This window comes from Toxorhynchites rutilus, chromosome 2 (genome assembly GCF_029784135.1).
Source record: "Toxorhynchites rutilus septentrionalis strain SRP chromosome 2, ASM2978413v1, whole genome shotgun sequence".
Classification (NCBI taxonomy): domain Eukaryota; kingdom Metazoa; phylum Arthropoda; class Insecta; order Diptera; family Culicidae; genus Toxorhynchites; species Toxorhynchites rutilus.
Window position 1 is genome coordinate 124,765,803 of NC_073745.1, and position 20,343 is coordinate 124,786,145.

General features: G+C 39.2%; 1 protein-coding gene across 13 annotated transcripts in view; it reads left to right on the forward strand.

Annotated features, from left to right (window-relative positions):
- The window catches only part of LOC129767350 (disco-interacting protein 2), a 274,317-nt gene that overhangs the window by 244,601 nt on the left and 9,373 nt on the right, over positions 1-20,343 (forward strand). For 2 of the 13 annotated variants that reach the window (XM_055768119.1, XM_055768109.1), the window contains 9 exons: positions 132-209; positions 1,156-1,449; positions 6,877-7,344; positions 8,146-8,274; positions 8,490-9,399; positions 9,468-10,423; positions 15,566-15,702; positions 15,770-16,328; positions 17,291-17,490. In XM_055768119.1, coding sequence (XP_055624094.1) covers positions 132-209; positions 1,156-1,449; positions 6,877-7,344; positions 8,146-8,274; positions 8,490-9,399; positions 9,468-10,423; positions 15,566-15,702; positions 15,770-16,328; positions 17,291-17,490 — 3,731 coding nt within the window. The remainder of the gene's footprint in view (positions 1-131; positions 210-1,155; positions 1,450-6,876; positions 7,345-8,145; positions 8,275-8,489; positions 9,400-9,467; positions 10,424-15,565; positions 15,703-15,769; positions 16,329-17,290; positions 17,491-20,343) is intronic. The other 11 variants (XM_055768120.1, XM_055768113.1, XM_055768122.1 and 8 more) reach the window with 9 other exon arrangements.

Genomic DNA, 20,343 nt, shown 5'->3' on the forward strand with positions numbered 1-20,343 from the left:
TTCCATTTATAAAAAAAAGTACCAATTGGATATAGAATTGAAATAACTGAGTAAATTTCAATTGATAAATTTCTCTGCCCTTTATGTCATCCCGCGACTAACAAAGTTCCTTCATTTTTCCTTTTTTTCAGGCGACATCACTCAGAAGGGATACGAGAAGAAAAGGACGCGACTGTTGCAGCCATATTTAACCAAAAATGTACAGCAAGGTAGATATGCGACGATTATACTTTTTTTTCTCTGTAAAATGTAGAGTGCAATCAGTAGATGTCACATTAAAACTATTGAATCGGGCATTAAATGTCGGAGTGCAATTAGTTGTAATCATGGGTTCTATTGGATTTGATTTAGTATTTGCACGACAGCCACCGGCACATACATCTCGTGGTAAATAGGCTGGTAATGATTGTTCAGCTTTGTTTTTTTAACTGTGGCATTGTGTATAAAATCAAATGTAGATTTTTGGTCGATTCCGTTCTGTAAACAACGTTAAGATCTTTTCATTCCGTTAGAAAATTGGTTATTCAGAAATATTGGAAAAAAGCCCTGGATAAGGATTTCTCAGATTATGAATTCTACGGTGTACAGTGAGGCTTTTTAGTAAGTGTTTTTTTCTAAATCGACCTTGCTTGTAAACTTCTGCTTGGAAAATTCGAGTTCGTCCAAAGTTAGAAGCATCTGAACTAGCCTTTCGACGGAAAAATTCTCGAAATCGTTTGGTATTCTATTGTAGTTTCCGTGCCTTACTCTGGAGATTGTGAGAACTTTTTGACCAAGGGAAATTTTATTTGATCTTGGAACCTACAATTGTAAAGTCAAATTGGTTTATTTTTTGACGCGAACCAAAACCAAAAAATCAGATCAAATTGAACAGTTCACTATGCTGTTTCCCGTTGAACTAAACATCTAGTCCGATATTCAATGTTTGATACTCAATGACTTCATTATTTGAGAAATTGTTTTATAATCTCCAAATTTGAGAACCGTATCGTTTTCTGGAACACATTTGTTCTATTATATTGTAATGCGTACATTGCCGGTGGTTTGTCGCTGAAAGAAACTTTCACATTAAATTGCGGTATCCCAATATCTTTAAATTCTATCTGTTCAAATCCCAGTAAACCGCTTGTTGTTCATAATAATTTGTACCGTCAGGTGTTGGTGGTGGTGGTGGCGGAAGCAATAACCCCGGCTATGTAAATGACATCCAATCGCACCTGTACCATCCCTCATCCCAGCAGAAACAAAATATCTTTGCCTCTGCCGGGAGTGGTGGCGGAGGAGGCGTCGGTGGTGGTGGTGGAGGTAGTAGGGAACGGAATGACCGACCCAGTAGTGGCCATCATCATCATCAACAACAGCAGCAGCAGCAGCAACAATTGCAGCAAAATCGATCTCGACGCAGCACCCAACGAAGGGTCACTCACAACGAGAAACGATATCACTCAGGTTAGCGCTTGCACGGAAAAAATTGAACCCATCGGATAAAACCAAAAAAAAACTCATTGCACGTTCGTTTTCCCCAATCCGACGCAAATGAACCCAAACCATTTCTTACACTGCCACATATTTCGTAAACGCGCTGTCATCATTTCTTAGAAGATATACGAGGGTTAACACTTAGAAGTATTTTTATTATGAAGACAACTCTACATGGACTCTGTCATGGGCAGGTTTCACACAAATGACCACCCAAAGAGTGCGGATTATACAAACTCATTACTCATTACAGATTTTGTATGACCCATGCTTTGACCACGAAACTTATTTGATATGCAAGTAGTTCCTCTATTTATCCATCATTCATAGCACTTTTAGTCTATATCTAGGGATATCTATGGGTTCACGAATCTTTCATGATACTGTGTATCCATGAAAGTTAGTGTTTATAACTAGAAGAGCAGCTTCACGGAATCATGTCCAGAGCAATTTCCTCAATGTACCAATTTTTGAACCACAATTTTGTGCGTACTGCATTGAACCAAAAACCTGGTACACTTGTAAGATATTACACATGTTACACGTGTAGCGAACCTCGTATATCGTTTAAGATTAGTTTCATAGTTTTTTGCACTGTAGTTTCACCTTCATATCTTCCGCTGGTTTTCCATTAAATGGTTTCATATAGATAGTCGTTACAAATCTTCCGATTTGCTTTGCTGTTGATTATATTCCAATAATTGTATAAATATTAAAATCCAATAGAATATTTGAAGCATGTATTTTTACTGCATAAATGTTACATTTTTATGATCGTTAATGATTTGGTAAAATCACCAAACGGAAATAAATTCATTCGAAACAAATCATAACAATCTCATGAAACCTCATAAATAATTCATATTTCATAAAAAAAAGGATGGTTTTATTGCGAATCATATAAATATTGTTGATATTTCTAATATTCATCATACAGAAATTTGGTGTTAAAACAAAGTACAAAGTCCTTACCGACGGCGTCCAAAGATTCTCTTAAATCTTTAAAATCCTGAATACTCTAAATACTCTGAAAACTCTAAAATTTTCAAAATCATAAATATCTCTCAAATCTTTAATAAAACGTATACAAACCTAAATTTGTTTAAACCTCCGAAATCTCTTAAATCTTTTGAATCACTGAAATCGCTAAAATCTACAATATCACTGAAATTTGTCAAATCTCTTAAATTTTTAAAATCTATAAAATTTCTAAAATTACTAAAATCTTTGAAAATCTCTAAAATACTTAAAATCTCCAAAAAATCTGAAATATAAAAATCCAAAATTTCAAGAGATTTAACGAATTCAAAAGTTTTGTTCGTGATTGGGTTGAATTATTCCGTCCTTTTGTTTAGGGTTGCTGAACCCTTTGGGGCTCGGTGGTATTCAAAAAACCTTTTTGATGCGTAATAACGCATGGTGGGACATTTTTTGACCCACCTAGAAATATTAGAATAACTGCGTGCTCATATTTTTTTTCGGAACCCTCTTATTTAAAGTAGTTGGCAACACCATTAGCAAATATCAGAAATATATTCAATTGCGCTGGCATGGTATATCATCATATATAATTGTGTATCTTTATTAATAAAACACACCATTTTGAATGATATGAAATTTATGTGCAACTTGGGTATTTTTATTTTCTAAAATTCTGTGCCTCAAAGGGTTAAGGCTTTGAGGGTCTGTTCAATTTTATTAGTGGTACATTTCCTACTGACGATTCCACTAGAGTGGAGTTTCCTACCGCTTCAACATTCTCAAAAATTTCTAAAATTGCTAGAATCGCTTAAAATCTCAAATCTCTAAAATATAAGAATCCAAGATCCCAAAAATCTAAGAATTACAGAATCCATTAATCAAAGACTCTAAGAATTCAAGAATCCAGGTATCCATGAATCCATGAAACAATGAGTCCATGAATCCAAGAATCCAAGAATCCAAGTATCCAATAACCCAAGAATTCAAGAAATCGAGAACCAGAGAATCCAAAAATCCAAGATTCATGAACCTCAATTCATGAACCAAGAAACCACGTATCCAATAGTCCAAGAATCCAAGAATCTAAAAATCCATGAATCCAAGAATCCAATAATTCAAGAAATCGACAATTCGATTCGAGACCGACGATTCGAGAATGAACCCTCGAGTCCAAGAAACCATGTATCCATGAGTCTAAGAATTCAAGAATCTAAAAATTCAAGAATTCAAGAATCCAAAAATCCAAGAAATAAAAAATAAAAAATCCAAGGATCCAAGATTTCAAAAATACAACAATCCGAAAATCCGATCGTTTGAAAATGCAAAAATTCCACAATCCTAAAATCCATGGATTCCAGAAGCCAAGGATCTCAAAAACCAAGAATCCTAGAATTCAAGGATCCAAGAAACCAGGATTGCAAGAATCCATGAATTTAAAACTTCAACAATTCAACAATTCAAGAATCTAAAAATCCAAAAATTCATGAATACAGGAATTCATGAATTCAAAAGATAGAGGACCCATAAATAAAAAACTGAAAATCCATTGATTTGAAAAGCAAAAAATCCAGAATCTCAAAATACAAAAATACAAAAACACAAAAATACAAAATTTTGAAATTTTTTAATTTCCTCTTCGTTGAGAGAATATTCCAATGTGTACAATTGGACTGGACGCCAGAGACAGTTAAGTTGAGGTTTCCATTGGTGTGTTATTGACAGCACAAATAGCTCGATGCTTCTTGATGCAAGCAAAGCATGTGTAGACGGAGAGAGGCCATGTTTCTAACCATGATTCGCTCTCCAACATTTAGTGGGCTTAGTTATTCTATAATAACACACAAAGATAGACAATTGAGGGCCGTGAGTTTCTAATTCACGATCGTTCGCTTAGTTAGCGGGCGCCCAACAAATGTGGCTACGAAGGCAAGAGAATCCAAAAGACTAATAAAATTCGATAGAATCCAATTAGATCCAAGAGAATCCAAGATAATCCAAGAGAATCCAAGAGAATTCAAAATAATCAAAAGATAGTCCAAGAGAATCGTGAAGAACTCATGATAACCCATGTGAATTCAAGATAATCTAAAAGAATTCGAGAGAATCCGTGAGAAACCAATAAAAATCCAAGAGAATTAAGAGGTGTTACTTTCGAAGAATCGAAAAGAATGCAAGAAAATCCAACAGAACCCACTAGAGTTCTGAAGAATCCAAGAGAATACAAGAGAATCTAATAGAATCCAAGAGAATCCCAAAGAAATCTAGAGAATTCAAGTGAATCCAAGTGAATCAAAGATAATTCAAGAGAATCCAGAATCCAATCGATTCCAAGTGCAGGACCTTTCACTTCAATCGACACGACATCGTCACTCTATAATGATCCTATCGCATTTCAATTCGCAGCAGACTCATGCAGGTTGAATTTATTGCTGCTCTCGCTTCACGCTCAATAGGATCATTTTTTTACTGTACTTGCTCGTTTCGCTTCACGTTCATTTTTTTCATTCTTTATTGTTCTTACATTATTCGTAATTCTTCTTAAACCTATTTTTAAAATTGAAGAAAATATTTGAATGAAAATGTATATTCAAAAGAAAGTTTCGTTTGAATTCGAGATGTACTCACTGAAACTAAAGAAAACGGTTATGTAAAAGGTGGTGATGTGTGTCAACAGGAGTAATCAGTAGCCGGCGACGGTTGTTTGACTAACATGCCTCTTTTTTGGTAAACGATCCGGAACAATCCAGTTTGGAGAAATAAAATCGAATAAAACTTTCAATGGAATCCAACAGAACATCATAAAGAATTCAAGAGAATTCAAGAAAAATCATGAGAATTTTTAAAAAATCTAGGGTATCCAAAAAAATAATCCAAAGGTTCTCAACAGAATCCAAGAAAATCCAAGAGAATTAAAATATCATCAGGAAATCAGGAAAATTCACAAGAATCCAAGAGAATGCAGAAAAGTCAAATCAAATCTAAGAGACTCCAATCTAAGAGACTCCAAGAGACTCCAAGAGAATCTAAGAGACTCCAAGAGAATCCAAGAAAACCCAAGATTTTGTTTCTGCTAATTTTTGGGAAAATTTATGATGTACAATACAGTTATAATCCACAAAATCTTCTTTTCCTGCTGGGAACGATGAGGGTTTTCCAAATTTTCGCTTCTTGACTCTCTTGACTATGGCTTTTCGTAGATTTTTTTCTTCATGAAAATTGTCGTTTGTATTTTTTTATCACCCCTTTTTATCCTTTTTATCCAAAGTATTTTTTGTAGTTTACTCATGCCAGAAATTGATCGAGGTCACGAAACATTTCCGATACTCGGATTTCGGTTTGAATTCACCATTATTTGCTGAAGTTTCTATGGCTTTCCCACTGAAACGAGCAGATATAAGTCACATGGTAAATTCGATGACTTTTAGTTTTTTTCTTATTTGAAATGATACTCCCAGAAGAAAAAATCTTTCTTTCTTCTGGGAGTATCATATCTCTTGACCGAAAAGCTCCCAGAATCGCGTCTTGAATGCTGTCTTTTGCGTCATACCGATTTCACTAATTGCGTGTCAAACTTATAAGTCTACGTCTGGCATCTAGCATTTTGAGGTCGATGAAAGGGGGATGCATTTAACATGGCCTACCTTTAAAAAATGTTAATTCTTGAAGTTGAAGTCTAGTGGTGCATTATCCAGAATACATGAAAAAGTTGATACAACCATAACTGGCGACCGTCGCGAATCGCTCTTGCATCGTGATCGAAACAATTTGAATCAGCACGTTCAGCTTGCACAACAGTTTGATTGCTTCAATTGAATCTTGTACAGCAGAGAAAAAAAAACTTCATCGTTAGTTACACTTGCAGTCATTCTAATATCAAGCTGTCAATCGTCTTTACACATCTACATCGCGCAGGAAGGGTCGTTTAATGAGACAGAATACTGAATGATTTATTAATGATTCGTACATTATTATTGTCATTGTGTGACTTTTTCCGAATTAATCACGTCTTACATGTCGATCATTACAACTCATTTTATACATTTGCAAACGTTGTTGTGTGGTGCGTTCATCTCTCGATATAACTAATTATTTTCATATCATATATGCTGTTATAAATTGGTTAAGCTGGTTACGGGCTAAATTCATATGTTGTGGTTTCATTTTACAAAAAAAAAAAAATTTTGTTCTTATTTGTTCTTATTTCATGTTTGTTCATTTGTTCTGTTCTTTTCTCTTTTTTTTGCATGCGCTGTGCCACTTGTGTTGTTTCATTTCGTACCTGGTTTACACACAATCATAACTGGCCTAACTCCACTACTGCACTTTGGACTATGTTCCAAAAAACAACTTCTGGATTTATTCTGCGCACCTGTGCACCCTAATCGCTTACATTGAACACTCACGGGGTACATCCAGATGTCCAACGAGAAGGAGGTAATCATTCTCCTCAAACGCAAACACCGCAAAACCTCATTCACTCATCGACTACCTCATCGGGATCGTCTTCCTGCGAGCAGCAGAGGAAAGAGTTGCCACCATCGTTGAGTACCAACTTTAGCAATCTAGCGTTACATTCACCGGCCATAGTAGCCGCGGCAGCCGCACTAACGAAGTCACCATCCAAATTGGTCGCCGCTTATGGGGGCGTACCTGAGAGCAGTAGTAGTGCTGAACACGGGGCGGTGGAAACTCGCGGTGTGATAATGCGACAGAAACCACACAACCAGCAGCAGCAACATCACACGAGACAGCAAGCGATGACCCCTCTTCAGCCGCCACCGCCGCTAGAAACTAGTTTTGACCGAACAAGTAATAACCAAGCGTCTGCAAATAGTAGTAGAAATAATAGAAGAATTGGTCGACACGAAAGTCGTTACACCAGTGGTAAAAATGAATATTTATACCTCAAACAGTATTTTTTCCTGCTGAAGAAATTTTATATTTATGTTGTTTCTTTCCATCGACAATATGAATCTATGTAGTTGTTGTTTCCTCCTTTTCTTCTACTATCGTCTACTAACAAACTTAAGAATCGGAAAATGTTAGTTGGAACAAATACATGCCAAAGTCACAGGAATGCAAACGACAAAGACATCTGATGTTAATATCCCATATACAGATTTACTACTTTATTCTATCGTTCATGCATGTTGCATGCTGTTATAAATTCTTTGCCAGAAAATGCACGATTTCTTTGCTTTGGTCCATCATTGTGAATCGTGAACAGTTACGGCCAAACGAACTATAACAAGAACCGGAATAAACCCTCAACTAACACTTACTCTAACGTTGATCACACTTATCTTCTTCTAATGTTGTTGAAACCACAGGATGCGAAGTCTATGTCGTGTGATCAACGTCCAAAAATCTGTACTAGAAATAATGAATTGCATAGTGAGGAACGCAAACACATCATGATCTCACACACACACATAAGAACACCATTATCTGATCGGTTATATTTTCTCGCTTTTCTTTTTCTCTTTTTCTCACATATAAAACCTGTTGTCCCATTGTGCGTGTTGTGTGAATTGTGTATGTCGCATCAACTCATCGATCATGATCCATCATCAAAAATCCATCCATCGAACGGCACCACCCATCACACGTACACCACGATCAACCAACCAACAACAAATTGTCAATACGATTACCAATCGATTCACCTAACCTAACTCACCACAGAAGTACGACAGGAAGCTGTACAGCAAGCATTAGCTGCTTTAAAAAATCGCCCCAAACCTAGCTTACCAATGCCATCCAAACGCAGCTCTGTGCTTAACCGTAGTCCCGAGCGTGATCAAGACGACTCAGGTAAATTCTCAACATTCACACCTTTGAACAAATGTGCCCCACAAAAACGCAAAAAAAAGATTTCCATTCGGTTCGTCCCATCGATTTGAGTTTAGTTGCTTATTTAGACTGTAATTTTGGTTTTGATGATCATGGCCTTGGCTTGTCCCAGTCGGTCTCCTAATGCGTCGTCCAGTGCTGCTTCGAACAAATGTTTCATCAACCAATTCTATTAGATTCCAGCACCGACGACGAATCCATTCCAGAGGAAGGCATCATTGGCGGTAGAATATCTACACCGGATCGTGATAACTACAACCTGCCACGGGATCACATTCTCGGTCGAGAACCGATGAAGCTTCCATCGTCCCGCGATCACCATCACGTCGTAGCTCAGCAGAAGCCGCAACAAACCCAACCGGCCCCCATTGAACGACGACCGCCGCAGAGTATACCGACACAGAACACCCAACATGCGACACTGTCGGACACTTCCAGTGCGGGATCTCCGCCGGCTATCCATCGCACTTATTACAATCAGAAGAACAGCTACGACATCACTGACATTTCGGAGTATCAACAGCGGTCGTACGTTGCCCCCGACATTACGCAATTCAGTGCCAACACGCGTCGAGGTGCTGATCGGGTTACGCGATACGTTAACCTTGCCAACCAGGAACCGGGTGACACAAGCACTGCGGGTCGATGGAAGGTATCGGCCAAAATCCAACAGCTGCTGAATACACTGAAGCGACCCAAACGACGACCACTGCCGGAGTTCTATGAAGACAATGACATCGAGCTGGAGATTGCCGCGAATCCAAAGGACCCCAATGCTCCCAAGCCGGAGGGTAGCGTCATGTCGGCTGTACAGGGTGAACAGTTGATCGTGCCCTCGGGTCTACCCAGAACCCTGGAAGCCGCTCTGCAACGGTATGGTACCAGTTCGTTCAAAGCTCCCATGGCGACCGTGCTGGATCCGAATGGAAAAATGACAACAACCCTCACCTATGGTAAGCTGTTATCACGTGCACAGAAAATTGCATACGCTCTGTCCACGAAGGTGTTCAGCAAAGGACCAGAACAGATATCTCTGAAGGCAGGAGATCGAGTTGCTCTCGTCTACCCAAACAGTGATCCTCTAAGGTAGATCATCGAGATGGCTTTGTTTGTTATTGGCGTGTATTAATTTTGCTCTCTCTGTATCATTCCAGTTTCCTCACTGCTTGGTATGGTTGTATGTTCCGTGGGCTGGTTCCGCTACCGATCGAGCTACCTCTCTCCAGTTCCGACTCTCCCCCGCAGCAAGTGGGTTTCCTTCTCAGCTCTTGTGGAGTGCAAGTTGCACTCACTTCGGAAGCTTGCCTGAAGGGACTACCCAAATCATCGACCGGAGAGGTAGCCAAGCTCAAGGGATGGCCACGGTTGCATTGGTTCGTCACTGAACATCTTCCGAAAGTTCCAAAGGACTTCAACACGAACAACAATCGCATAAGTGAAGACTCCATCGCGTACATTGAGTACACGACCGATAAGGAAGGTAGCGTTATGGGGGTCACCGTTACGCGACAATCAATGATCAATCACTGCCGAGCGCTGACCATGGCCTGTCATTACACCGAGGGTGAGACCATCGTTTGTGTGCTGGACTTCAAGCGAGAAGTTGGATTGTGGCATAGCATCCTTACGTCGGTGCTAAACGGAATGCATGTGCTTTTCATTCCATACGCGTTGATGAAGCTTAAACCATCGTCGTGGATGCAGCTGATCACCAAATATCGCGCTTCATGCTGTCTGGTGAAGAGTCGTGATCTACACTGGGGTCTGCTGGCTACGAAAGATCACAAAGACATTTCACTCGCATCGTTACGGATGCTGCTGGTGGCAGATGGTGCCAACCCATGGTCTCTCTCTAGCTGTGATCAATTCCTGAGTGTTTTCCAATCCAAGGGATTGCGTGCCGATGCTATTTGTCCGTGTGCCAGTAGTTCGGAAGTGTTTACTGTGTCACTTAGACGTCCGGGTCGATCTGCGGGTGGCTGTAATCAATCAGCTACCGGACGAGGTGTACTTTCGATGGCAGCCCTATCTCATGGGGTGGTTCGTGTTGACAGTGAAGACTCGCTGACCTCACTTACGCTGCAGGACTGCGGACAAGTGATGCCGAGTGGTAAGTTACAGCACTACTAAACGCACTCCGTTTCATAACTATAGAATCACAATTTTTTGAGTTTTCAGAGATACGAGGGTCGTTCAGAAAATAAGTTTCAGTGCCTCAGAAATCGCGGAAAAAGGAAGTTAGGACAAAAAACAAGATGATTTTCGTAATCTACGTTTTATTTTCTATTTTTCTACATAATCGCCGTAACGTTCGAGGCATTTTTCATAGCGTGGCATGAGTTTTTCTATTCCGAGCGTGAAGTGCGTAGCGTCCAACTTTTTGAAGTACGATGTAACTGCGTCACGAACTTCTTCAGTGTTATCGAATCGCTGACCGCCGAACGCCTGTTTCATCACCGGGAATAAGTGATAGTCGCTAAGGGAGTAAGGAGGATGCTCGAACACAGTCCATTTGAATTTTTTCAATAGCTCTTGAGTTACGCGAGCAGAATGGGGACGCGCATTATCGTGGATGAGGAACACTCCTTTCGTCAGTAAACCTGGTCTTTTGTTCTTAATCGCGGTTCTTAATCGGTTCAAAACTTCACAATAGTACGATGATGAAACAGGCGTTCGGCGGTCAACGATTCGATAACACTGAAGAAAATTGTGACGCTGTTACATCGTACTTCAAAAAGTAGTTTGCTACGCACTTCGCGCTCGGAATAGAAAAACTCGTGCCACGCTATGAAAAATGCCTCGAACGTTACGGCGATTATGTAGAAAAATAGAAAATGAATCGTAGATTACGAAAATCACCTTGTTTTTTTGTCCTAACTTTATTTTTCCGCGATTTCTAAGGCACTGAAACTTATTTTTTGAACGACCCTCGTATATAAGGTCTTGGTTGAAGTGATGTAGATTGAGCAGGATATAGTAACTATCTATTTTTAAGATTAGTTGTCTACACTTTATTGTTTTGGCCAGGAGCGAAAAATTCAAACAACTTAGCCTTTGATAGAATTTTTTACTTTCCGAAGTTTTGTGTTCCTGGAAGCCTAATACCAGATAATCTGCTGATGATCTAGCTGACAGTCAGTACGTCTGATGATATCTTCGAAAGGAACGAAGTAAAATAACGAACTCCACATGCAGTGTAGAGAGGAAGAATAGAAGATGATCTGATTGCACCAGACAACACACGTAAAAAGCATAGGCGAGGTTATAGTAGCATTCCCGTTTGTCTATCGATGTTACGATGGAGGTGCTTACAGGCAACAGCCGTATACTTGCCTTAACATGAAATCTCTAAATCGTTTGCCAAGCAACGGAGGATACAGCAAAATAATGGAATATCGTAAATGGGATTAACAGGCAACCAGGAGAGTGTGGGTGAAAAGACCCCACCTTGTGGCACTCCATCCTCACAGTAACGATTGCCGAGTAAATAAAAAATCTCTGTGACCTAAGCCGCTCTCACAGATCTGGTCTAAGATATGCGGCTTCCATGTCGGTCGTAAGCTTTTTCGATATCAAGGAGAACGATTTCCATATGTTCGTTTCTCTCAATGGTGTCTTGAAATAATTAGTAGACCTGCCTGAGCGACAGGCATTTTGTTCGTTGGCGGGTCGACCTGTATTATCTAAGTGTAGAATCACTCTGCGGTTCACCGTTCTTTCGAATACCTTACCAACATACGAGGTCAGCGAGATCCGTCAATATTAATTGATATCATTTGACAACTTTCAGCTGTTTAATATGGGGAATTTAATTTTAAAATCCAACGTATATCGGAAATGCTTTCAAAGTTCTAGTGCAATCGCTGACTGATCTTCAACAAGAACACCATGTAGATCAGTATTGGAGATTATGTTATTTTATCATCCGGTTAGGTCAGTGGAACTCAACTTTTTTTTCAGAGATGCCGTGTTAGTCATGGTGTCGCGAACTACAAAAATAAACAAAGAAGTGTTGTGTTTTCAACGCGACTGAATTTTTAACGTAGGACTACGAAATTATAACCGACGAGAAACAAACATTGTAGAAATTCAAGAATGAAACTCTTCAATACAAACATTTTTGTAGAACTGAGAAAGGCCGATGAATGGATGCTTTCACTGAGTGAGAGGTGCGAACGTTTCGCGAAGCAATAAAACGCCAATTTGAGCAGATTTTAAAATTAACTTTCAGAGTTAACATGTAGGTGGAGGTGTGGGTAAGACGGACATTGGAGGTATAATGGACAGGTGGTTGATTTGTATAGTTGCATTATGAATTTCAAATTTCTGTTGATGGGAACCTCTTCTATACGCTATTCTATTATGATATTGAAACTTTCCTATGAAATGAACACTGATCAAAAGTGGAATAGGGAAACAAAAACCGAGAATCAAACATGATTCCGCGTGTGCATGTAATTTTTACGGCTTTTATATTAAGCGTTTTGAGTGGTTTAATTGCAAAATTGAATTCGCTGATTTTGATTTTGAGTACGGGAAAGTAAATTCATTCATATATGGTGAATTTAAATTATTGAAATAATTGCACTGGTGGGGTTGAAAAGGATAGTCACATGCATAATCACATCCAATGCATGATGGAAAGTGAAGGGAAGAATATGTAACTCTTTTTTATATTGCTTTCTCTGTTTGATCTATTTCAGTTACTGAACACGCAAACACTGAGAGAGCGAAATTATTTCTCTCGTGAGCGATAAACTTCTACGCTTCGTATATTATTAACCTGTCCATATTACCCTCAATTCCATTCCATTATACCCGCATCGATAAAAATGATCTACTTTTCGGTTTGTTTTAATTTCAGTAACAACATGGAAAAACACATTATCAAAAAAAACCTTTGGCCAATTATTTCGAAAACCAGTATGGAAATCATGAGTTTCCAAAAATACAATTGAAGTTCTTTTTAACTTGTCCGTCTTACCCCTACTTCCCCTACTATTAATTGCGCTCCCAACGCTCCAAAACACTTAGTACGGCAACAGAAAATCCGAACCGATTCGATTTTGTGGTGGTGTAGACAGCATCCGCTGCGGAACAAATTTTCACTTTCGGAACCGTTTCACGATTTTTCGATCATCTTGCGATCAGAAGGCAACGGCAGCGAGGCTTTCCAAATCTCCTTTATCATGGCCGAGATTTTAGTTCAGTTTTCCAAATTTGTTTTTTTAGGGCTACCGGCAAATGCACTGAGAAAGTCTGAGAGTTTGATTCAAAAAATCATCATCATTACACCAATAAATCCGAACCCGCTCCTAAATCCACAGAAGCACACCTCTTTCGGGAAAAAATATAAAAATCAATCCACTTTTGATAACTTCGGATATTATTTTAGAATGAATAGAAATTTTTGAAATTTAAAAAGGTAGGTCGTCTCGAAAATAACGGATGAGTGGTTTTGTAGAAGCAGTTGAAAAGCATCGCGAATATTCTTCCCGTTCTAGACAAAGTACAGTCCGAAGCGATTACATAATTATTCCCCCACCACCGTTATCTACTTGATAACGCATAAAATTAACAATTAGTACGTGTGATTGAATCACACACATCCAATCTCCACGTAACGGTATGAAAACTGACGTGGTACGTTCTATTCAACACTTCTCTTCTGAAAGCTCTGCACTATGCTGACTTCGCGTATATTCTGAGAATGTTTTCTGAGGCGACAAATGTTGCACGTCCGTTCAACACGGTAACAAAATAGAAACTGAGCTTGACCAAAACGAGCACAATATTGACCGACCGTATTTATCGACCGCTGACCAATCTTGACATAAACTTCCAAACATATTTATAAATTCCGATATGGTTTCAATAGTTTGCCTTCAAAGCAGTTTTTGAGCTTTGGTAATAAGTTTTTTGAAAATCGACCCGGTGCCTCCATTGAACAAAACTGCACCACTGTGTATCAAACTTGCTTTCTTCCTTAGTATCGAACAATATGTCGGACATTGAGAAAGAGCAATATGTCCGACATGAGCATTGAGAAAAAGCAATACGTCGGACATCAGTATTGAGAAAGACAGACTACTAACTGGAGCAAGACTGTGACTTGAATAGTGATTGAATTTAAGGATCTTTTATATCTATAAATTCATTCGCCTCTAGCCTTGAAAAAGTCGAATTTGAAAAACTAAACTGAACTCTCGGTCTTGAGGAAGGCCATTTACTCGCTCATGGCTAAATAACTGATGAATCGTAAATTGCGAATAGTTTGTTTATTCTTAATCAATCGAAAATGGCTGAGCTTAAAACGTAATATTTTCTCTATACACATTTTCCGTAGACCAAACGCAGCGTTTGCTGTCTCTATTTCATAAAAACGAGCCCTTTTTTCTGATTTGGTAACAAAAAGGTACTGGTTTCTAAGGTTTTCGTTATTGTTACACATACAAAATACGTTAAAATAAAATAACATCAGATGGGTCAACCAGAACAGGCTGCCGGACCACATACCGCATACAAGGTGTCTGCTGGGTAACAACCACTCACATTGCACGCATTTTTAACGATTCATCTAACATCAATCGCAAGGATAGCCAAAGTTGACAAACTCGAATTGAAAAAAGCTAGATTACTTTTTGAAAAGGGCCAAAGTTTTGTTCCAAAATTTTCTCAAAAACTATAACACCAGCAAATTTTTTATCAAAGAATAAAATATAGAAAATTGTTTTAATTTTTATAAAATACTAGCTGATCCGGCAAACTTCGTTCCGCCCAAAATGTTTTTTTATACTATCAATACCTTCAAACATTTACGTTTTCTTGCTAAGCGAACGTTCATGGATCCAATGGCAGAACTATTCATTGATTGATCTTCTAATTGACCCTTACAATTTTCTTTTCCTCTAAATTTCCTAGTACTTCTACCAAAACTCGTCATTGTAATATCAAATTATTTTCAGACACAATTCACGTTCAAGATTTTTCAATCACTTGCAAATAAAATGTTTCTCCCTTACATGGATTACATATTTGATACAGAAGTTGAGTATCGAAACATCATAGAAACGTAGCGTGCTCTCTAAAACCTCCACATGCCAAATTTGGTTCCGTTTGCTTGCTTAGTTCTCGAGTAATGCAGAAATTTGTTTTTCATTTGTATGACAGATGATATCTCTGGAAACCCAAAAATAAATGGTTCGGTATAAGGTATAAGATTAAGTTATTCATGAATAATCTCACCTTACAGCAACAATGGTTGTGGTCAACCCCGAAGGAACACCCGTATTGTGCAAGACGGATCAGGTTGGAGAGATTTGTGTAACTTCAGGATCCACAGGTACCACTTACTTCGGGCTCGATGGTATGACAAACTCTACCTTCAAGGTAGGTGTATCAGCATATGCTATACCAAACCTGAGTTATTCAGGATTCGTTCTCTGTTTTCGAACAGGTTCAACCTTTAACCGAATCACCTTTGGCAAAGGAAGGTGAAGTTCAAACGTTGGGCAAACCCATCAGTGAAGAACTGTACGTTCGCAGTGGATTGCTAGGTTTTCTTGGTCCAGGTGGTTTGGTGTTCGTGTGTGGATCGAGAGACGGGCTGATGACCGTCACTGGACGTAAACACAACGCCGACGATATAATAGCAACGGTGTTGGCTGTTGAGCCAATGCGCTTCATTTACCGTGGCCGCATTGCCGTCTTCAGCATCAAGGTGCTACGCGACGAGAGAGTGTGCGTAATTGCTGAACAACGACCAGACTGTTCCGAGGAGGAATCATTCCAATGGATGTCTCGGGTATTGCAAGCCGTGGATTCAATTCATCAGGTTGGCATCTACTGTCTAGCGCTGGTACCACCGAACCACCTGCCGAAGACCCCGCTAGGAGGAATACATCTAACTGAAGCCAGGCGACGATTCCTGGAAGGGTCACTGCATCCAGCGAACGTTCTCATGTGTCCCCACACATGCGTTACAAACCTCCCCAAGCCAAGAGAACTCCATCACGGTATGTACAACAAAAACGTGTAATGACCATCTCTTGCACCTGATTTGTTTCATTTTATGTTTTGTTTTATCGTGACTCGAACTCGTAATTGCCATTACTGCTTTCTGTTTGTAGAGTAGAGCACATGTTGAGTTTTGTTGTTTATATCGCACAAAAATTTATGAAGATTAGGGGGCTTCTTGCAAGACGTATTGATTAGTACCCGCTGCTGTAGACTTGTACCTCTTGAAACGAATCCTCCTAGAAGAAACTAATGTGTGTGTACTTTGGCTATATTTAAGTTTGTTCAAATTGCACTTTTATACTAACTGTATCGTCTTATCTAATTGGCTGTACTAATGACTATATCATTTGTTTTCATTAATTTTGTAAACCTTCATTTCCCAAAATTAATATAGTTTTTCTCTCTTGATTTTCTTTTGAAATGCTGCTCTGCTCCTCACAAATACTAAAAAAAATTTAATCTGCAAAATCGACACGTGTGTTTTGATGCAAATAACGTAACAAAATTGTTGATGAAAAATGGTTCCATCATCATGACTATATCACCATCTTCACCATCGAATTGGCCGAATAACACCCTCATCAACATCCCTAAAATCGCTCGTCATCGCCTACAATCATCAAAATTGTTTGGTTCTGGTATTTGACCGTGGATCGTTCGATCTCGCAACTGTAAATAATAATAACTCTAACAACATTTTAATTGACACACCACTACTACATTGATAATTGCATCGCATAAAATCTCATTGACTCCTATTCCGCACTAAACGCACACACCAACACTTTGAAAAACGAAAAAAAAACAAATGTAAACATTCTCTCGCGCTTTCACCCACACCCTCAAACGAACACGTATCACATCACCACAAAAACCACATTTGAAAAAAAAAAATGATCACACCCTCTAACAACAACCGTCGTGAAACCGTGAAAACGAACCGAAAAACTAAATCCAGGTTCTATCCAACAACTTCAAATTTCCGGCACCACCCCATCAACGTCGTCGATTGCCGCCACCACCAACATCAACACTGCTGCTGGAACAGATGCCTCCGTTGGGCCGGCATCGGTGATGGTTGGGAATCTAGTGCAGGGCAATCGGCTGGCATCCGCACAGGGGCGCGACATTGGGCTGGCCGACGACAACGAACGAAAGGTGAGCATTGAAAGATGTTTCTTTTAAATGTTTTATTCTTTTGTCTGTGACAGATATGTTATAAGATTATACAAATAAGTTATCAATCACAAGAAATAGTTGTTACAGTTATTGTCGTATGAAAAAGCGGCAAATTTTAATATTTGTTGGATGACAGAAAAAAGTAAGGTTATGAAAAAATACTGCACACTCACGCTGAACACCCAACGTTGTCAGGAGAAATGATCACCAAGAGTAACAAATTTCCAAATACAACTGTGAATATCATGCACAAACGTTACCGGAGAACATTTACGTTGGATTGCACAAAGAAAACCAAACGTAAAAGTGGGACATATGATCGGAGACTACGAGCAAAGATCATCAATACAGTCTGAAATAATCCAGGAATCTCTGGACGTACAGCGAATGTGTTTTGATAAACGACGACACAAATTTAATGCAATGTAAAATGGACTTTGGACAAATCTCGGGACAAAAATATTACCTTGCCAAAATAATCCCCCTTACCCGGATAAGTTCAAATTTGTCTTCGCAGATAAATTTGCTCGCAAATTGATGATTTGACAAGGTATCTGTAAATGTGGAAAGGAAACAAAGGTTTTCATCGCTGGAGCAATTATGAATGGACAACTTAACAAGATGAAGTGTCTTCAGAAGTTAATTTTATTGTTCATTCGATCACACCGAGGTTCTGTGAAGTTCTGGTCCGACTTAGAAAGCAGCCATTACATACTCGGCTGACAATTACAAGGGCTACCCAGAAAGTAGTTGGCGTTTTCGAAACCCTATTGTAGTTACCCTGGAGAGCCGGGAGTTCGTCATTCATGACTCTTCCAAACAAAAGGACGAACGGAGCCTCCCCGGTGGCACCATGCGGTGTTGAATTGTACGTCAACACGCACATACGCAGATTCCTTTCCCAATTCGAATCTTCAGCTTGACTAATCTTGAGATTTTCTTTGAAATCCTTTCGAATTTTCCAGTAGCCTGTGGCAGGTATGGCGTTGTTCACAAGAGCTCACTAATAAACTGCGACCGTTGTCTGTCTTAAAAAATTCTGGCATATCAAAACAATAAAACGGCTAGTGGGGAGCTCTCACAGTCAACTTCGCTGTAATTTGCTTCATAAAAATAACTTCAATAAACCGATCATCGGCATATTATGTCTAGAATCTAGACTCTAGATAGCAATGGTTGAATGCAATGGTTTCCTTAGGTATCTTTGTAGATCTTATTTGCAATGTTTTACAACCTTTTCTTCTTGCTTTTCGATATCTGACCACCATGCGAACTCTTGTTGCAACCTCACCTTCATTGAGTCGATACCGAGATAGGACTCAAGAGCGAGTTCAAGTATTTTACCCTGGAGCGCAGAATGGATAACCAACCGATCTCCGTTCATAATCAATTTTCCTGTACAATACAAATCCGACTCAAATGCTTTATACTTTTTCGCACATTCTGACTATTTCTCTTCTTCCAAAGCTATCAATAGGTTTTTCAGAACATCGTACTTAACTGTTTCTTCATCCACCTCGCGTACGATAACCGTCTCCGGAGTGGTTGCTGCTACTGAACTCCCTATAAACACTATCCCCATTAAACGGCTTCGGTCCAGAACTCGATAGCCGCGAAAGTACATCCGCTATATTTGTAGGTTCTGGTTGGTAGATTTCCTGGAACCGATAAGCTTGGACACGGAAGACTTCTGTTTCGGTCCAAGGGCAGGGTTTAGAACGATGGCTGGAGAGAAAATTCAAAGGCTTGCAATCCATATTAATTTAATCCATATTTATTTGAAGTTCCTAGAAGATAAAGACAAAGGGCCCTATTCCAGAAAACGAGACGAGCAATTCGTCTCGTCTTGTGTCGGCTTCAGTCACTGTCGAGACGAGCAAAATATCCCATTTCACGAGTTTCATATATCTTTTGGTTTAATTGATATTTTTCCTCGAGCATATGGTTTTATCACTCAGACGTTTTGTTATTATGGATTTATTGGGGGCAATGTTTGTTCACCTAATCAACGATTTATCAAGAAAAGTTTTAAATCCATATATACGTATTTCCAATAAAGTAGTTGTTTTGAATTACTAATTTTCGATCAATATGTGAAGACCCTTTTCGTGCCATGTTCATATATTCAAAACGGTCATCTAGCATCCCTGGATATGATTTCAATGTTTACATTTGGTTGTGTTGTTTGGGAGAGGTCCATTTGAAAATCTGTAAAATCTTGCAATTACTGAATTGAATTTGATGGTTGCAGTTGAAAACATACATTGCTTATGCAATACTAGTTTAGCCGTGAAACAATTTTTGAAGATAAAGGCGGAGCAGAAGAATACCGATCCTTTCAATCAACAAGGTGAACAACCACATCAAACAAACTAGACGATTCGACTCATCGATTCATCGACGAGCGCGGCCAAACGGTCGTCGAGCCAGACGAGCTACTCGTCTGTTTTTAGTCGAGCTCGGCTTCGGGAATATGAAAAAAAACGAGACGAGCGCTCGTCTGCTCGTCTCGTTTTCTGGAATAGGGCCCAAAATTTCTCGATTGCCCATGCCACAGCTTCCCGTTCAGTTGATAAATATGTTTTTCTGAATCTATCAGAGACTTACTGCTAAATGTAATGATTCTCGTTCCTTTGCTTTTCATGAAGAAAAATCACTCCAAATTCGGTAGGGTTTGCACCCGTAACCAGGTATCCGTTGGATCGAAATATACGAGGAAACCTACAGTAGCTTTTATGTAGATTTGAAAGTTTATCTCGCGTAAGAGACTCCAAAATGGATCAGTATTGCTAGCTGGTTCTGGTAAGAATTCTCAATATACGTTATTAGTCC